The sequence below is a fragment of the Mchenga conophoros genome, linkage group LG14 (assembly GCF_057382185.1).
Source record: "Mchenga conophoros isolate Kocher_MC1m ecotype Shallow Benthic linkage group LG14, M_conophoros_male_GT1.1, whole genome shotgun sequence".
Taxonomy (NCBI): domain Eukaryota; kingdom Metazoa; phylum Chordata; class Actinopteri; order Cichliformes; family Cichlidae; genus Mchenga; species Mchenga conophoros.
The window spans coordinates 2672003-2686412 of record NC_140539.1 but is presented as its reverse complement, the minus strand read 5'-3'; the positions used below and the strand labels follow the sequence as shown (position 1 = coordinate 2686412).

Below are 14410 nucleotides of genomic sequence, written 5' to 3'. Positions count from 1 at the left end.
AGTAATTGACTTCTATTCATTTTACATCAAATTAAAACTTTGGGTGTCAGATAATTATTTATTAAAAGCTCGACATTTTAAATGAGAATAAGAAAGAAAAGTATGTCTTTGTGCCCCCTTTTCCCAGTTAATGCCCTATCGGCCCCCCTGGCTAAACTTTGTTAGATCCGCCCCTGCACAGTTACCAGCGTCAGCTACGTAGAAAAAGATCCTCGAGTAGAAAGTAATATTAAATACATTCTAACAACAGCTGATCAAGCTTAAACGTGCTGCTGTTGTTCAGCCGCTGGTTTCCTCTTTCTGGTGCAAAGTGGACCAAAAGCAAACAAGAGACACGGACTCGCGACAGAAAAGCCGATCAGCTGATCGTTAAGCAGTTTCATGATTGAAGTAGCAGCAGGAGAGGCAGTCGCTCCATATATCGCTTGTTAAGCTTAACGCAGGAATGCTTTACAAACATTCAGAGATGGACTTACACACTTGCTTTACTTCTCTCGGGGATAACTTTGTCGGAGATGAAATGCCGGGTTGCTAGCGAAGCTCCACATGCTATCCAGACCACCGACAGGTCCCGCATGCCACAGCCGCTCTATCACGTGATGCATACTGCTCCGACGTGCTAACGTTCTGAGGTGAGTTACGGCGTGTTGCAAGTTTTGTGAGGTGCTTTCGTGATATTTAATGGATCGGATTACATTTTTTATTTTTCTCCGATATCCGATCCAGTAATTTAGGTCAGTATCGGACCGATACCGATACGTAATATCGGATCGGTCCATCTCTAATTTGGAATACAGTCAATGTCTTCGCTGTAGGGGAAGTAAGGCTGCAACCACAGCTTCATGGGCTCTGCCACAGAGCTTCCTCCTGGTTAGACGTGCCTGAAACACACTTGCGTATAAGTCATCCAGTAGGTTGAGGTGGTCTGCATATCTGACTAGATTCAACCTTCTGATGTAGACCAGATTCTTCTGGGCTCATTTATACCACTTGTTCCTCTGGACCCTTCTCATACCGCACTGCTGCAGGAGAGCGAGGTCCTTCCTTGGAGGGTGCTGGACTCCATGCATGGTAAGGAGCTTCCTTGTTTCAATGTCAGTGGCTTTTATCTCTTATTTTGTTGGTTGCAACTTTCCTGGTGGCCTCTTCATGGTTCCAAATTGCCTCTGTGTCCCCCCAAAGGTACTTGTAGGTGTCTGCAATGTTGCCCTGTCTTTGTTACCATGTGACCACACTTGTCCAGTCCAATGGCATTCCCATGTTGTTGTTGTGGATCAGTGAGTTGGTGTCTTGTTCACTCCTGGCATAAGGCTTGATGTCGTCCATCTAGAGGTGGTTAACGACTGCTCCATCCATGGGGTTCAGGTCTATGCAGAACAGCTTTTGGGACGGAGCATGTGTTAGATCCTAGACTTGATGGCAACTTGTGGTATTGACTTTTAGTTGGCCTCTGTTGGTCTCTGTTCCCCCATGGGATTCCTGAAGAAGGTTCTCAGCATCACACTGATCTTGTACAGTTCTAGGCAGTCTAGAGAGTCTAGAAGTCTAGCGAGACTGCTCGAACACTGGTTGGTATTTTGCCCCTCTGGTGTTTCTGCCAATTCCTTGGTTATGTATTGAGCCATACACCTATCCATCTTGCTGCTATAATGCCTAAAAGGGGCTTCCATGTAGTGCTGAGACAGGCTATTGGCCGGTAGTTGGACATGACTGATGTCCTCTGGGGATCTTTGGGGATCAGGACTATCCAGCCTTCAGTTAGCCATTCTGGGTGTATCTCATACATAAGCAGCTCGTTAATTTGTGCTGATGGAGTGTAGTTAGCTTCTGTAGCTTTAGCTTCTGTGAGTCATTCTGCCACTGTGATGGTTGCTGTGGTGTGCTCTTAGATCCTAGCCACTGAGCATTGTTGTTATGTGTTGCGTGCTTCACCGGTCCTCTCTTTCAGTGTTGCTCCATCTCCAGCCTTGGTGGTGCTGTTCTCATATTGTTTATCTCCCAGAGGTTCTATTGGACGTGGGTCCAGCAAGCATGGAGACCAGGCAGTGGTATCCTCCAGGAACTGCCTGCATAATCTGGTCACATGAGTCCGGGCACTGTCGTGCACCAGGTGGAAAGCAGGACCCACTGCACCAGTACAGGGTCTCACAAGGATTTCATCCTGATCTCTAATAGCAGCAAACTGAGTAACGGCCCCTCCTGCTCTTTAAAGCAACCGACTCTGGTTGTGAAACGATCCTCACAATAACTGATGATTTAATTTAGTTTTACCCGAAAACAAAGAAAAAATTCATTTTTATGAGGTTTTTATCAGACTTAAATTCAAAATGGAATAAAAAAAATTGTGTCAAAATGTTTGAATTAAGTTTTAATTAAAAGTGGGGAAAAATCCACTTCATATTAATTAAGTATCAATCAAACCAGATGGGGACATTTTTGACCCCTGAGGACCACAGCTGTGATTATGTGCTGCCATTTAAAATTTATAAATGCTTCAAAAGAACTTTCTCACTACAGTTCAACATACAGCACTCTGTAGTTAGACAAACAGTCAAAACAATCTTTTATTGTCTCGTTTTATTTTCGCTCAAAAACAAAGTGTACTTTATGTAAACAAGGTCTGGTGGCCCTAAAATGTTGGGTAAATTTTGTGTTAATGTGTTGGTCTTAAGTAAAACTAAGGTGTAACACTGAATTGATTGACAATTTATACTTTAAAAAACACTCAAATGAAGTGGGGACATTTCTGACCCCTGAGGACCACAGCTGTGTGGAAATCGGGAGGACATTATGAGGGTTAATTGAGCAGAGCAACATCCCACAAGTTTAACTGATTATTAAAAAGTTTTCCTTTAATTGTATTTTTTGGAGATGTCTATACGTGCTCACCCCAGTTTACCACTTTTTACTGCAGAGGAGCTCTCTACAGCGCGTGCTGTGCGTATCTCTCAGCCTCCCACACATGCCCGGGCTCCACAGATGTCACACTACATGCACCTACAGCGAGTTTTGGCAGACAGAGGTTAGACCACAAAGCCCTGGACCTTCATTTCTTTGCATGGAAGTCTTTTAAACTTGACTTATTATTTGGTTCAAATGAGCAAATGTAAGCATGCTAACATGTTCGAAACAGCAGTGGTTTTACATGATTGTGCTCGTCATAACGAAGAAGTGCAGCAAATTTAAAACAGTTGTTGACCTTTGTTGTCCTTCCTCGGTGTTTTGCAGTCAGCTAACAGACGAGAGAGGAAACCACACACAGGGGCTTTGCAGCAGCTTCTCCGAATTAAACAGCGCTACTCTTTCTGCCCTGCGCACCAGTCAGGGGCTTTTCCGCCTCTCGCCTAATCCTGACTGACATTTTTAGTTTTTAGTGTCAGAGCAGAGAGACTGTGACTGGTCACACGTTGGACGTGGAAAATGACTGCGTCAGTGTGTTTAAGTCGGTAACTTAACACTAGATTAACTTTTGGGTGTGATTAAATTTAAAATGTTTGTACTTTAGATGACCTGTTGATCTGGTTCTCTTTCTGTTGGCAGCCCCAACAAGCTTATGAAAGCTGTCCTTAAACATTAAAGTGAGGTCATTTTTCAGAACAATAATGTGCTTAAAACGAGCTCCATCAAATAATCACTGTAACATTGTTACATTGATTTGAGCCCCTCTACATGACATTGTTACTGTAAGTTGCACAGATAACGTCTTCGAGTCTAACTTGAGATTATGTCGTTAGTACTGTGGTATTTCTATTTTTGCTGCAGTAAATAATATTCCACTGTGGTTAATGAGAGGGTGCGGGGGTAAACCAAAGAGTTAAAAGAAAAAAACAGTTTGCATGATTAAAGTTTTTTGAGGAACTTTCATACTTCTACAAACTGACCGAGCATCTGCAGCGTGACTGCGTGAGCTGGGAGAGCTGACATGAAGACAGTTTAGTGTGAAGTGGACTCACACTCATTCTAGAAATCAGCGTGAGGTGAAACAGCGCATCTCAAACCACTTGCTGCTTCACTTCATTTCCTCTGATTGTCTTGTGGTTGATGTACTGTGAGAGCTCCTGCTGAACACAACACGGGTCAGACATTTTATCCAGCACAAGGCGGATTTTTGAATTTTTAAGTGGGACCGAGCAGAATAAATACTGTCTGGTGTCTGACTGGCAGGCTTAGGCGAGAAGAATGGACTTGATCAAAGTTGTCACAGAGCACAGGTAGGGCTTTTTCATTTAGTTACTCTCTTCCTGTGCTTTCTTTGTATTTTGGGCTTCAGTGAATCAGCTCTATAAAAAGAAACGTTCTAAACGTTCTTCCTATCGCTGTTCCAGACCAGCCTGATGTTCTTTTACCAGTTTGTGCCAGAAAACAAACACTGAGCAGAGGACATGGCGAACTGTTCAGGTGAGCTTTGAGGCTTTGACGCTTTGTAAGAGCTCGTGAATCTTAGACTTACTTATTTGTGGCCTTTCAGATGTCAACTCCGTTGTATACACCCTCAGCGGTCTCCTCTCCTTCACCATCGTGGTGTTCACAGTGCTGGGAGCCGTGTGCATCAGAAAGTAAGTCCATTTGAAGTTCTTTAAAAAGGCTTTTATTAACGACGTGACCTCAGTCTCACTTGGTCTGTTTGCTACATTTTATGTTCAAATTAAGCTGACTGTCCTCACCAAAGCTGCAACAGTAACAGCAGCATTATTAAATAAAACATAACAATTTCCCTTCACGTACTTTAGCGTGAATATATTATAAGATCAGACGTTAATAAAAGCCCATTTTTGGCCACACTGGCTTCACGGAGGGAATGAGCCGCTCAGATGCTAACCGCTATAACGGTTTCCTTAAAGTTTGTCTTTGCTTGTTTGTGAAATGTACCTCTCACCTGCTGTGTGAAGTTTGGTGTAGACGTTTATTTCCCTTTTTACAAAAGTGAGATGTTCTTCTTTGATCGTCTCATTTCCTGAGATCTGCAGTCTTCAGATTTCAGTGTTTATGTACTTTTAAAGTAGAACGTGAAAACACCGAAGATGAATTTAGTTTTTTTGCTCAGCCTTTGTATTATTATTATTATTATTATTATAATAAATGCATAGCGCCATAGGTCCAAAAACAGATGTTATCCACTGTAAGAGATCGTGTTAACATAGACTCATAATACAGATGTCTACGGACCTACTTTATACAGCACCTTGTTAGATGTTTCTAATATTTTGGCGTCATATGTTATCTTTCAGTATTAGCATACAATCCCATTCAAATGTGTCGCTGTTTTGAAATGAGCCAAAAAGAACACATGGCCAGCTGTTCTCAGCTGTTCCTCGTTCTTTTATTCTGAAAACATTTCTATTTGTGCAGCATGTTACCAACTAAAATGATGGTGCATTACAAAAAGTGGAAAAGTGAAAAATAATAGCAAAAGACTGACTTATTCAAAACGAATGTTGAGTCAGGGTCAGCTCTGCAGCCTCCATCTGAATTCATGTCTGTGTTATCCAACCACCAGTTTTAGCTCGTTTTTTTAGAATAAAGCTCCCAAGACTCGGTGATCTGTTTATAGATAATGTATTTCTAGATAAATGTGATTTGTTTTCATTAAGGTTAGGAATATTATCACTGTTGCCTCCTGGCTCTGAATGCGCTGTCTGGCTGGGAGTGTGTGGAGTCCGGGTGTTCTCCCCGTGTCTGAGTGGGTTCTCTTGGCTCCTCCCACAGCACAAAGACATGCAGTTAGTGGGTTCAGGTTAACTGGTGAGTCTAAATCACCCATAGGTGTGAATATGAGCAGTTGTCTATCTCTCTGTGTTAGCCCTGCGACAGACTGGCGACCTGTCCCAGGCGTGACCTTCCTCTCACCCTGTGGTAGCTGGGATAGGCTCCACCCCCAATGACACTGACAAGGACACGTGGAAGAGACTGGATGTCTGGATCTTTGGTTTATGTGCAGTGTCACTTACAGTTACACAGTTTAGCTCCGAGTCCCAAACTGTGTGTCGTCAGGCTTGCTGCTCCTGGTTTAGTAGGGCAGCCGAGTGTTTCGCCTCCGTACCTGGGTCGGTGTTACCTGTTCTACTGTCCACGTTATTTTGCAGATACCGATCCGCTCTCAAGACAATCAGATTGCTCCGGCAGAACAAGATGCTGATGAGTGCTGTGCCTCGGGTAGAGCCTCCCCTCTTACCTGCGAGGCCGATCCCAGTTGTGGTGGAGGAGGAGGAGGAGGAGCGGGAACTTCCTCCCAAATCTCCACTCCGACCCAGCACTTCAGCCAGGTCTCCGTCCAAGAAGCTGTGGAAAGGTCTGCAGCAACTGCAGCAGGTAGCGCTGATTCACAGATATCTTTGTGTTCCTGCTGTAGACACAGAAGATGAACCTTCAGATGATGATAGATTTAGATTTCACATGTTCTGTTTGGTGCGGTTCTACCTTGATGATGTACGAACGGGTCTATTTCAAATTCAAGGATCCTCCTTTCACCAAGTCAGACCTGAACCTTCTGCAGCTGATCAAAGCAGGAAAGGAGGGCGTCTTCTACCAGGCCAGGATGACCAGAGGGACGTGTAAAGGCCACAGCATGTTCACCTGTAAGATCAGCAAGGAAGGTAAGGACATGGCTGGAGGTTTGCCTGCAGGCGGAGCATCCCTGAAAGCAGTAATTAAGTACTTGACATGATAAGCAGAAGGAAACTGTCATCCAAGTAAATGATTGTAAGCTGTCCTATAATGATGTTCAAATATTCTGTTTTTAAGTAGAATTAGTGGGAATCTTTAAGCTCACGTTTGTTTACATTTTTCATGCAGTTTTTGCAACACGTCATCGCTCTGGTTGATCAAATATTCCTGAAAAACAAATTGGTCTGAGCCATTTCATACATTTTTGACGTTGCGCTCGGTGTTAATATTACAGCCCCGACCATAACTTACTGTTAGCACTGAAAAAAACGAAGCGAGTGTAGTGTAAAAGCACTGACACGTAACCCTGTGGGATTCCAGACTTCATGAAATTGCTAAAATGCTGTGACCAGTGACGTCAAACGCAGCTCTGAGACGAGCTAGGAGAACTTTGATGGCACCAAATTCATCTTGTACAATATAAGTTTTGCCGTATAACAACAATGCATTCAATACTGTAAAAGGAAGTGGGAGGAGCTGCCCACAGAGACAAGCTCACAGAGGCTAACCACCTGAATCTGCAACTCCTCTCAGCTGTAGCTACAGTTTTAGCATCCATCGACTATTCTTTGTTGTCTTTTTCGTTTACCACTTCAGCTCAGGTGCTGAACTAAGAGTCAGGACAAGAATAATAATGAGGATTATTTTTAACATGAATCATGCTGAGCTTTAGTACAAAACTGAATACGTTCCTTTTGATTTAGCCAGTTACATCTGGGCTTTGGTTTGACCTTTGTGTCTTCCTCTACCTCAGGCGTCCGCCTCAAACACGTGGACATGGAGGTTTCCATCATGAGAAAACTGATGCACCACAAGAACATCCTCCAGTTACTGGACTGGAACACCACTGCAGGTGATGAACATGTGCATACAGACTGCTGTTTCTCTGCTCAGGTAGAGCGGCTTGGAACCTTCTTAATCAGAAGGTTGTTGGTTTGAGCCCTGGCTGCTCCAGTCTGCATGCCAAAAAGCACGTAACCATGAAAAAGTGCTTGTATGAACGGGTAAATGTTTTATAGAGTGCTCAGGTAGAGTAGAAAGAACCAGTTTGTTTGTCATCTTCCTCCACACCGACAGATATGCTTAGTTTCCCCCCTTTCCTAACCTGTAACTACGAACTAACCTGTAACTACGAACTAACCTGTAACTACGAACTAACCTGTAACTATGAACTAACCTGTAACTACGAACTAACCTGTAACGTCTGTTGCATTCTTCTTGGAGGCGTGTCCCTCTGTAAGGCCCTACGTCTCTGTCTCTGACTGGGATGTTCTCTGTGCAGAGCCCTACATTCTGATCATGGAGTATGTGAGCTACGGCACTCTGAGGACCTTCCTGCAGACCAACAGAGCCCACCTGAGTACTGACCCTGAGCTGCAGAGCCTCCTCACCATTGCCTCGTACCACGTTGCTCTAGCCATGCAGCACCTGCGCTCCAAAATGGTAAGAGCATAGCAGACTGATAGGAAATATACTGGTCCCACTTTGTCCCAGTGTGACTTTTGTTTTTGACAGTTTGAACACACTTTTTATCGTTGTGTTTACATTTTGCATTAATGTTGTTGGTTCTCTGTGCAGATTATTCACTGTGACTTGGCTCTGAGGAATGTCATGGTCAACAAGTTTCCCTGGGAGGTGAAAGTGGCCGAGTTTGGTCTCGCCCGAGACTTGACGCGAATGGCGAGCCGTCGCAGCAGTCGCTGGAGAAACCCACGTGTAAGATCGCAGTACGCACACACAGCATCCTTTTCTCACAGTCCTCGGACTGCCGAACAGCTTTGCAGCACATTTTCAAATTCATTGATCTTATTTGTGGATGATCACGTCCTCCGTTCGTGTTTGATTCCCAGTGAGAATCCAAAGTGACCCAAACGTTTCCAGCTTTGCTCCCGCGCTGTAGTTTCACTCTCACTGTAACATCAATGCATGTTTGAGGTTTGAGCAGAGTTTGAACAAAGTCAGCCACCGTCACATCAGCTGATCTCAACACCAGCCTCAATGAGCTCTGCTCCATTCATACGAGCTTCTACAGAAGTGCTTTCTGTCCAACGTGTGCACACATCTGTACTCAGGAGAGAATCTTTGAGTCAGATGTTGCCTGAGGATATTTGGTGTTTATATTTAGCAGATGACCTGCTCCACATCCTGAGTTACAGCCAGTCATGCCTTTGTACAAGCTATTGGAGCCGTCCACAGTTACTGCGCGTCTTTAGGCCGCTTCGCACCCCCTTCCTCCGCCATTGTTTCTCCTTTTATGTAATTTCTGACTTAATCACTGTCTGTAGTTGCTGGTGCCTTGCTTTGTTGCTGCTGTTCCTCTCCCCACCTCCAGCTTTCGATGTGTGCACATGGAAGAGCGGGGATGTCCCAGAGATGAGCCACACCAGCAAATCTAAATGACCGCGGATCTCTCGTTAGCTAAAGTGGTCCTGACTGAAAGTGCTTCAGGACAACACTTTCAAATGTAACCTGGATATTACAAAAACAAAAAGTGTAACTGCATCTCACGTTTGGTCCGACCTGATGTGATAGGATGACCTTTGTTACTGGTTGAGCTACAAATGTAGTGAACTCTTTTTGAGCCCAGTTTGAAACAGACTTTGCTTCTGTGTTACTGCACGTGTGCAGGAGATTTAGCAACATCCTTTTCAACAGGAAACTGTGGTGCAGAAAAAGACCAGCAGTAATGGTGTCGTGCATTTCCTCCACGATCTTTTTAGATGTCTAAAATTGTCCCACTGACATAGTTGAAAATATCACCTTCAAGTTTTGGTGAAATCACTTTTTCCATCATGTGTAAATTGTGCAGCAACGTGTACCCCTGCGCTGGTACCCCCCAGAGTACTTCAAGAACAACTACTACAGCTACAAGGGAGACGTGTGGGCGTTTGGCATCGTGCTGTGGGAGATGCAGACATTTGGTGAGTGGGAGGTTCGGGCTGCTCTCTGACCACTGGAAATCATGACTTCTCCTCTACTTGTTCAGTAATATGTTCCAAACGTGCTCTTTGTTGAAGAGCGGCCTTGTGTTGTGGTGGCTCCGTGTTTTGGTTGAAAGTCATTACAACGGGCCGCTGTTCACTCCGGCCAGAATAAAATGGAGAAATTAAAAGCTTGTTTCCTCTACCGTGATACAGCCACAGTGTATTAGCAGTGCTGAAATGAAATAACACAACATTAATGTAAGCACAAATATAAACATAAATTGACTCTGGAAAGTTGTGTCATTGGTTACGAGTACATCTCTGAACAGAGGTGGAAACCTGGCGCCTTGTCACCAGCATCCAAACACATGAAGAAGCTGACTGAAGCATCCTGTCGTCCTACTTTTGTCTGACTTCGCTCTCCAGTTCAGTCGTATGACATTTAAAACGTTAGCTGTCCTGTAAGTCTACAGTGCAACTGCAATAGCTGCACCTCGAGGCAACTGTTGTGGTGATTTGACTCAATATAAATACAGCTGAATTGAATTACAGTGTATTAATAACTCGTGGACCCTGCAGTGTTTGTACGGTTCTTTGTAGAGATTATGAGTTGGATACTTTTATCTGTCTTACTGTAAATTACTAAAAGTCTGCAGTCCACACCCACACAGGGATTTCTATTACACAGTGATATTTGCTGCTCTGGGCACATATTCAGTGACAGAATCCACTTTAAGAGAAATTGTGATATGAATACATTTTCAGGTACGCTGCCGTATCCAAACCTGGAGACATCAGAGCAAGTGGTGTACCACATCTGTATGGGTCACAAAAACACAAACCCGGAAGGCTGCAGACCAGAGATGTAAGTGAAAACTGCCTTTAGGTATATTAGTTATTGATATATGTCAGTTAAGTTAGATTTATTTCTTCATTTTGAAAACAGCTCCCCCCTGTCACAGTGGGTCCCTCAGCAGGCCGTGCCACGTTTCATGTTTCGTGATGCAACCGCACATGTGTACTCTGCTGCAGTAAAGAGTAATACTGCTGTTCTCAACAGAAGAATCATCCTCGTAATGAAATCAGCTGTTACTCAGAGTCAGGTTTCATTGAGCTTTGTTGAAACATCAGCTTTCAGGTTTCTAGCAGAGTAATGCTCACGTGTCACTGTGAGAGACTTCAGAGCAAATCTGAAGCTGCTGCTTTAAAGAACACAACATGCCATCATAGCATCAATATTCAACACATAAACTGTTGCTGAAAATCAGAAAAAATCCAACTTTATTTCTGCTTTAAAAACAACATGGCTGACCAAAGTACTTTCCAGTAAAAACAGAGATAAAAGTTAAGAAATCAAACATTAATCAGACAAAGAAAATTAAATAATAATTAAATAATTAAATAAAAGATACACTTGAATTAATAATTAGATAATAAATACAATTAAAGAAATAACAAAGATTAAAAGTGACCAAAAAACTGACTAAATCTGTCCAGAAGCTGGTTTTTCCTAAAATGCCTCAGAGAACATGTGTGTTTTTAAAAGAGATGTAAATATGCCTAATACAGAGGGCCAACGTATCCCATAATCTGGGGGCCACGACAGCAAACGCTCAGAGGTACGTAGGAGCCAGGAGAACAACAAACTTTTAAAGTCAATTCTAAGACGGACGGGCAGCCAGCGTGTCCCTGTCAGCAGGCGAGCAGCAACATCAACATCCAAAATTTAAGAACAATTGTTGTCAAATCAAAGATATCTGGTAGAACTCAGAGGAGGACACACGAGGCACAGTCGGCCAGTTATGACACGCAGTCAGCAAATGACAAAGTGTCATACGCAAAGAAACAGCTGGAAAACAAGCTGCAGAAGGAACAAGATCGCTCGTGCAAACCAGAGGTTACGAACAGCAGGTGCACGTACACCGGGGAGGCTGATTGGCTAATTGTAACGGCCAAATAAGCAGAGAGAGTTCTAACAAAGGGGGGAGTCAGCCTCACCCAAGGAAGGTAGGAATACACCTCGATCCCGTTAGCTTGGCAGAAATCTAAAAGACCCATCAACATCTGTGTAAAACCGCTAAAAAGCTGCTGCGTTTACTAAAGAGGCTCGCTGTCAGGAGCATTTTGTCGAGCCTCATGGCTCATACAGAGTTTTGTTTTCAGGAGAATATTTAATGAAGTTATGCTCAGAAAAACAAAATCATGTCTTTTGTGTGTTGTGCTTGTGATGGGAGTGTGTGTTTAGGAGGGGGAGGTGTCATCAGAACACGTGTGTAGATGACTCACAAAGTAAAACTGAAAGCGACTGTGTTCTGCTGGACGTAGCTTTCCGACCTTTTTCCTCCTTTAGCTTAATTTCGGTTCAACTCGTCCCCCCATCAATATCTAAACTGGATGAGTCGCATTCATGTGCCAGTCCCGCACCATTCCTTATGTACCATCCTCTTATACCTCAGGATGATAGTAACTATGATAGAGAATCATGGACTGTGTATCACTGAGTGGCCTCTGACCTCACAGACTTCACATCATGCGAGACTGCTGGCAGGAGCCGTACACCCTGAGGCCCTCGTTCACAGACATCGTCTGCATGCTGGAGAGCATCATGGAAAACGATGCGGTAAGCAGCAGCATGTTTTAAGCTCTTCTCTCTTTGTTATGATCTGTAAACATCACAGCATAGCCTTTGTGGTGCTGAGATATTCATCACACAGCATTAAAATCCTGACAAAAACGCGACTATATTAAGTGTTTCCACAGTATTGTCAGAGTAAACTCCTCAGTCTCTCTGTCTTAAATACTCACTGACGCGATAATTCTGTTGAAATGAATTCAATCAAACAGAAAGGTAACGTTTGAGTTTCACTCAGCTTCATCGTGTTTTGGTTATTAAATGCACCCACATGTAGTTGAATTGTGTTTATAGAGATTATTTTCTGAACTTTCTCCCAGTTTGAACCTGCAGATAGACAAACATGTGTGAGATAAACTGTGTTCTTCTTTGCAGGACTACGTGGATGTGGAGAGTCCAGAGCAGGTGGTGACAGATGAGGCCGAAATTCAGGAAAACAATCGTTTACGAGCAGCGAGTGTCAGTTTGGACACTAATTTCTAAACGGGTACTTTAAATCATGCGTGCAGATTTCAGGTGGGCTTTTAATTCCTGCTGAATAAATGAAAGGAGCAGAAAACTTATCACAACAGTCATAATGTGCATGTTTGTTCAAAAAGGATTCTTTTAAATATATACCTGTGGTTTTCATTTTCTGTATTTTTATATTCTTATATCATTTTTCATATATAAAATATTAGTTTATATATAAAACCAATTTTTGTGGTAAACAGAATCAAACTGTGTGATCACAGTCTGCCGACTGTACGCTGATGACTGTCACATTTCAGGACTTTGTTTTTGTGAATGTATCCTAACAGGCGCACACTTCAACTTCCTCTGACAACAGACACAAATACTGACACATTACCAGCTACACACGGGACCACTGAAGGCTGAATCATGCCAGTGTGTGCAGCGACGCAGCCTGAGTAATACTAAATGAGAAAAGTTGAGAATAATTATTTGAAAGCAATACAGAGAGCCTCACTTCATAATCATTCAGTGTGCACTGATTTGTTACCTGGAGTCTAATTGTTGTGTTTTCTTTACAAGGATGTTTCATAAACTGTTTGCAGAAAATGTGCAAAATTCAACATACATACGTTTTTAGATCACATTTATGTTCTCGGCTCAACGTTTGAAGAACCTCTATGAAACAAGATGATCACACGTAAAGTCCAACAGGAGGAGCTGTTCAGCATTCAGCAGTCTGACATGTCTGATGTACGTTATTTAATATGTCTGTATTTTAATAGCATTTCTTTATTAATTTATTCAAAGCTTTCTCAGTGTTTGCGTTCATTTGTATATTTTAGCTTTTCTGTTTTGCTGTTTTGTAAACCAATATAAAAAAATCCAGTTTTAATGTATTTCTATAGCAGGGGTCACTTAACATTGCTACATCTGAATAAACTGCAACAGCTGAATTGCAGACCTTGTCCCTGGTTTTGCTTTTAAGACTCAAACATAAAGATAAATGACAGAACAGAATTGTATTAATGGAAACGTTTGAGACTAACACAAGCAGACAAAGATTTGTAGGAAGACTTACCTGTGAAGGGGGACGGACCAAATGCTGTTCTACGTTTAACTCATCGGCTTGTTTTTGTTTTTGTTTTGTTTTTTCTTTTTTTTGGCCTGTCCCGTTTGGCTCTTTTGCATCAGAATTGTTGTCTAAAGGCAAAGAAAGATGCCCAACGGATTTACTTTACCAAATTGACCATCCCAGCCTTGCCGTAATGGTCCATTTGATTCACCTTTTATTGTTTATTTTATTTTCACTTACTGAATACGGGACAGACTTGACTGGGGGAAAGAAGGGGAGAAAGAAAGAGGGAAAGAGAAACAGCTGAGAAGAGGGACGGGGGAGAAGGGCAAAAGACAAAAACCAACAGAACGGGCAGAGAAAAAAAAAAATGCATATATCAATCACCTGGATCACCTGCTGAGAAAGAAAAAAGAAAGCAAGCAGAAGAGAACAAGAGTAATAGAATAAACAACATCACAATGATATATGGGAATATGACAGTAAATACTAAATGTTAAACATTATTGTGCAGCACATAAGATCAACAGAACACAGTGTGCTTTGAGGTAGGAGCCAAAAAGGGTGTAGTTTGTGGGTGTGATCACCCGTGTGTACACCTGTGAGCATGGACGCGCTTGTTTTTAAAAGGTTCCTTCATGTAATGATCTGCTAGAGGGTGTG

At 42.8% G+C, this 14410-nt stretch overlaps 1 protein-coding gene across 2 annotated transcripts; it reads left to right on the top strand.

The window, feature by feature from the left end:
* Nucleotides 1–3679: 3679 nt before the first annotated feature.
* Nucleotides 3680–14410, top strand: LOC146559083 (tyrosine kinase receptor Cad96Ca). 2 transcript variants are annotated; one of them, XM_085244975.1, is made up of 13 exons: nucleotides 3680–4211; nucleotides 4326–4398; nucleotides 4469–4556; nucleotides 6084–6309; nucleotides 6455–6593; nucleotides 7418–7516; nucleotides 7946–8106; nucleotides 8242–8379; nucleotides 9473–9584; nucleotides 10353–10452; nucleotides 12108–12207; nucleotides 12595–12735; nucleotides 13020–14410. In XM_085244975.1, exons 2-12 carry the CDS (start codon nucleotides 4383–4385, stop codon nucleotides 12700–12702), a joined length of 1287 nt encoding a protein of 428 aa, XP_085101101.1. In that variant the 5' UTR covers nucleotides 3680–4211; nucleotides 4326–4382; the 3' UTR covers nucleotides 12703–12735; nucleotides 13020–14410. The 2 variants fall into 2 exon arrangements, with proteins under 2 accessions (XP_085101101.1, XP_085101100.1); XM_085244974.1 differs by having other exon boundaries at nucleotides 3681–4211; nucleotides 12595–14410.

Bases quoted from the DNA above. Each gene is read 5' to 3' on its own strand.
- LOC146559083 (XM_085244975.1), top strand. The intron at 8,107-8,241 runs GTAAGAGCATAG...TTCTCTGTGCAG, and splicing joins AGCACCTGCGCTCCAAAATG to ATTATTCACTGTGACTTGGC. The intron at 9,585-10,352 runs GTGAGTGGGAGG...ATACATTTTCAG, and splicing joins GTGGGAGATGCAGACATTTG to GTACGCTGCCGTATCCAAAC.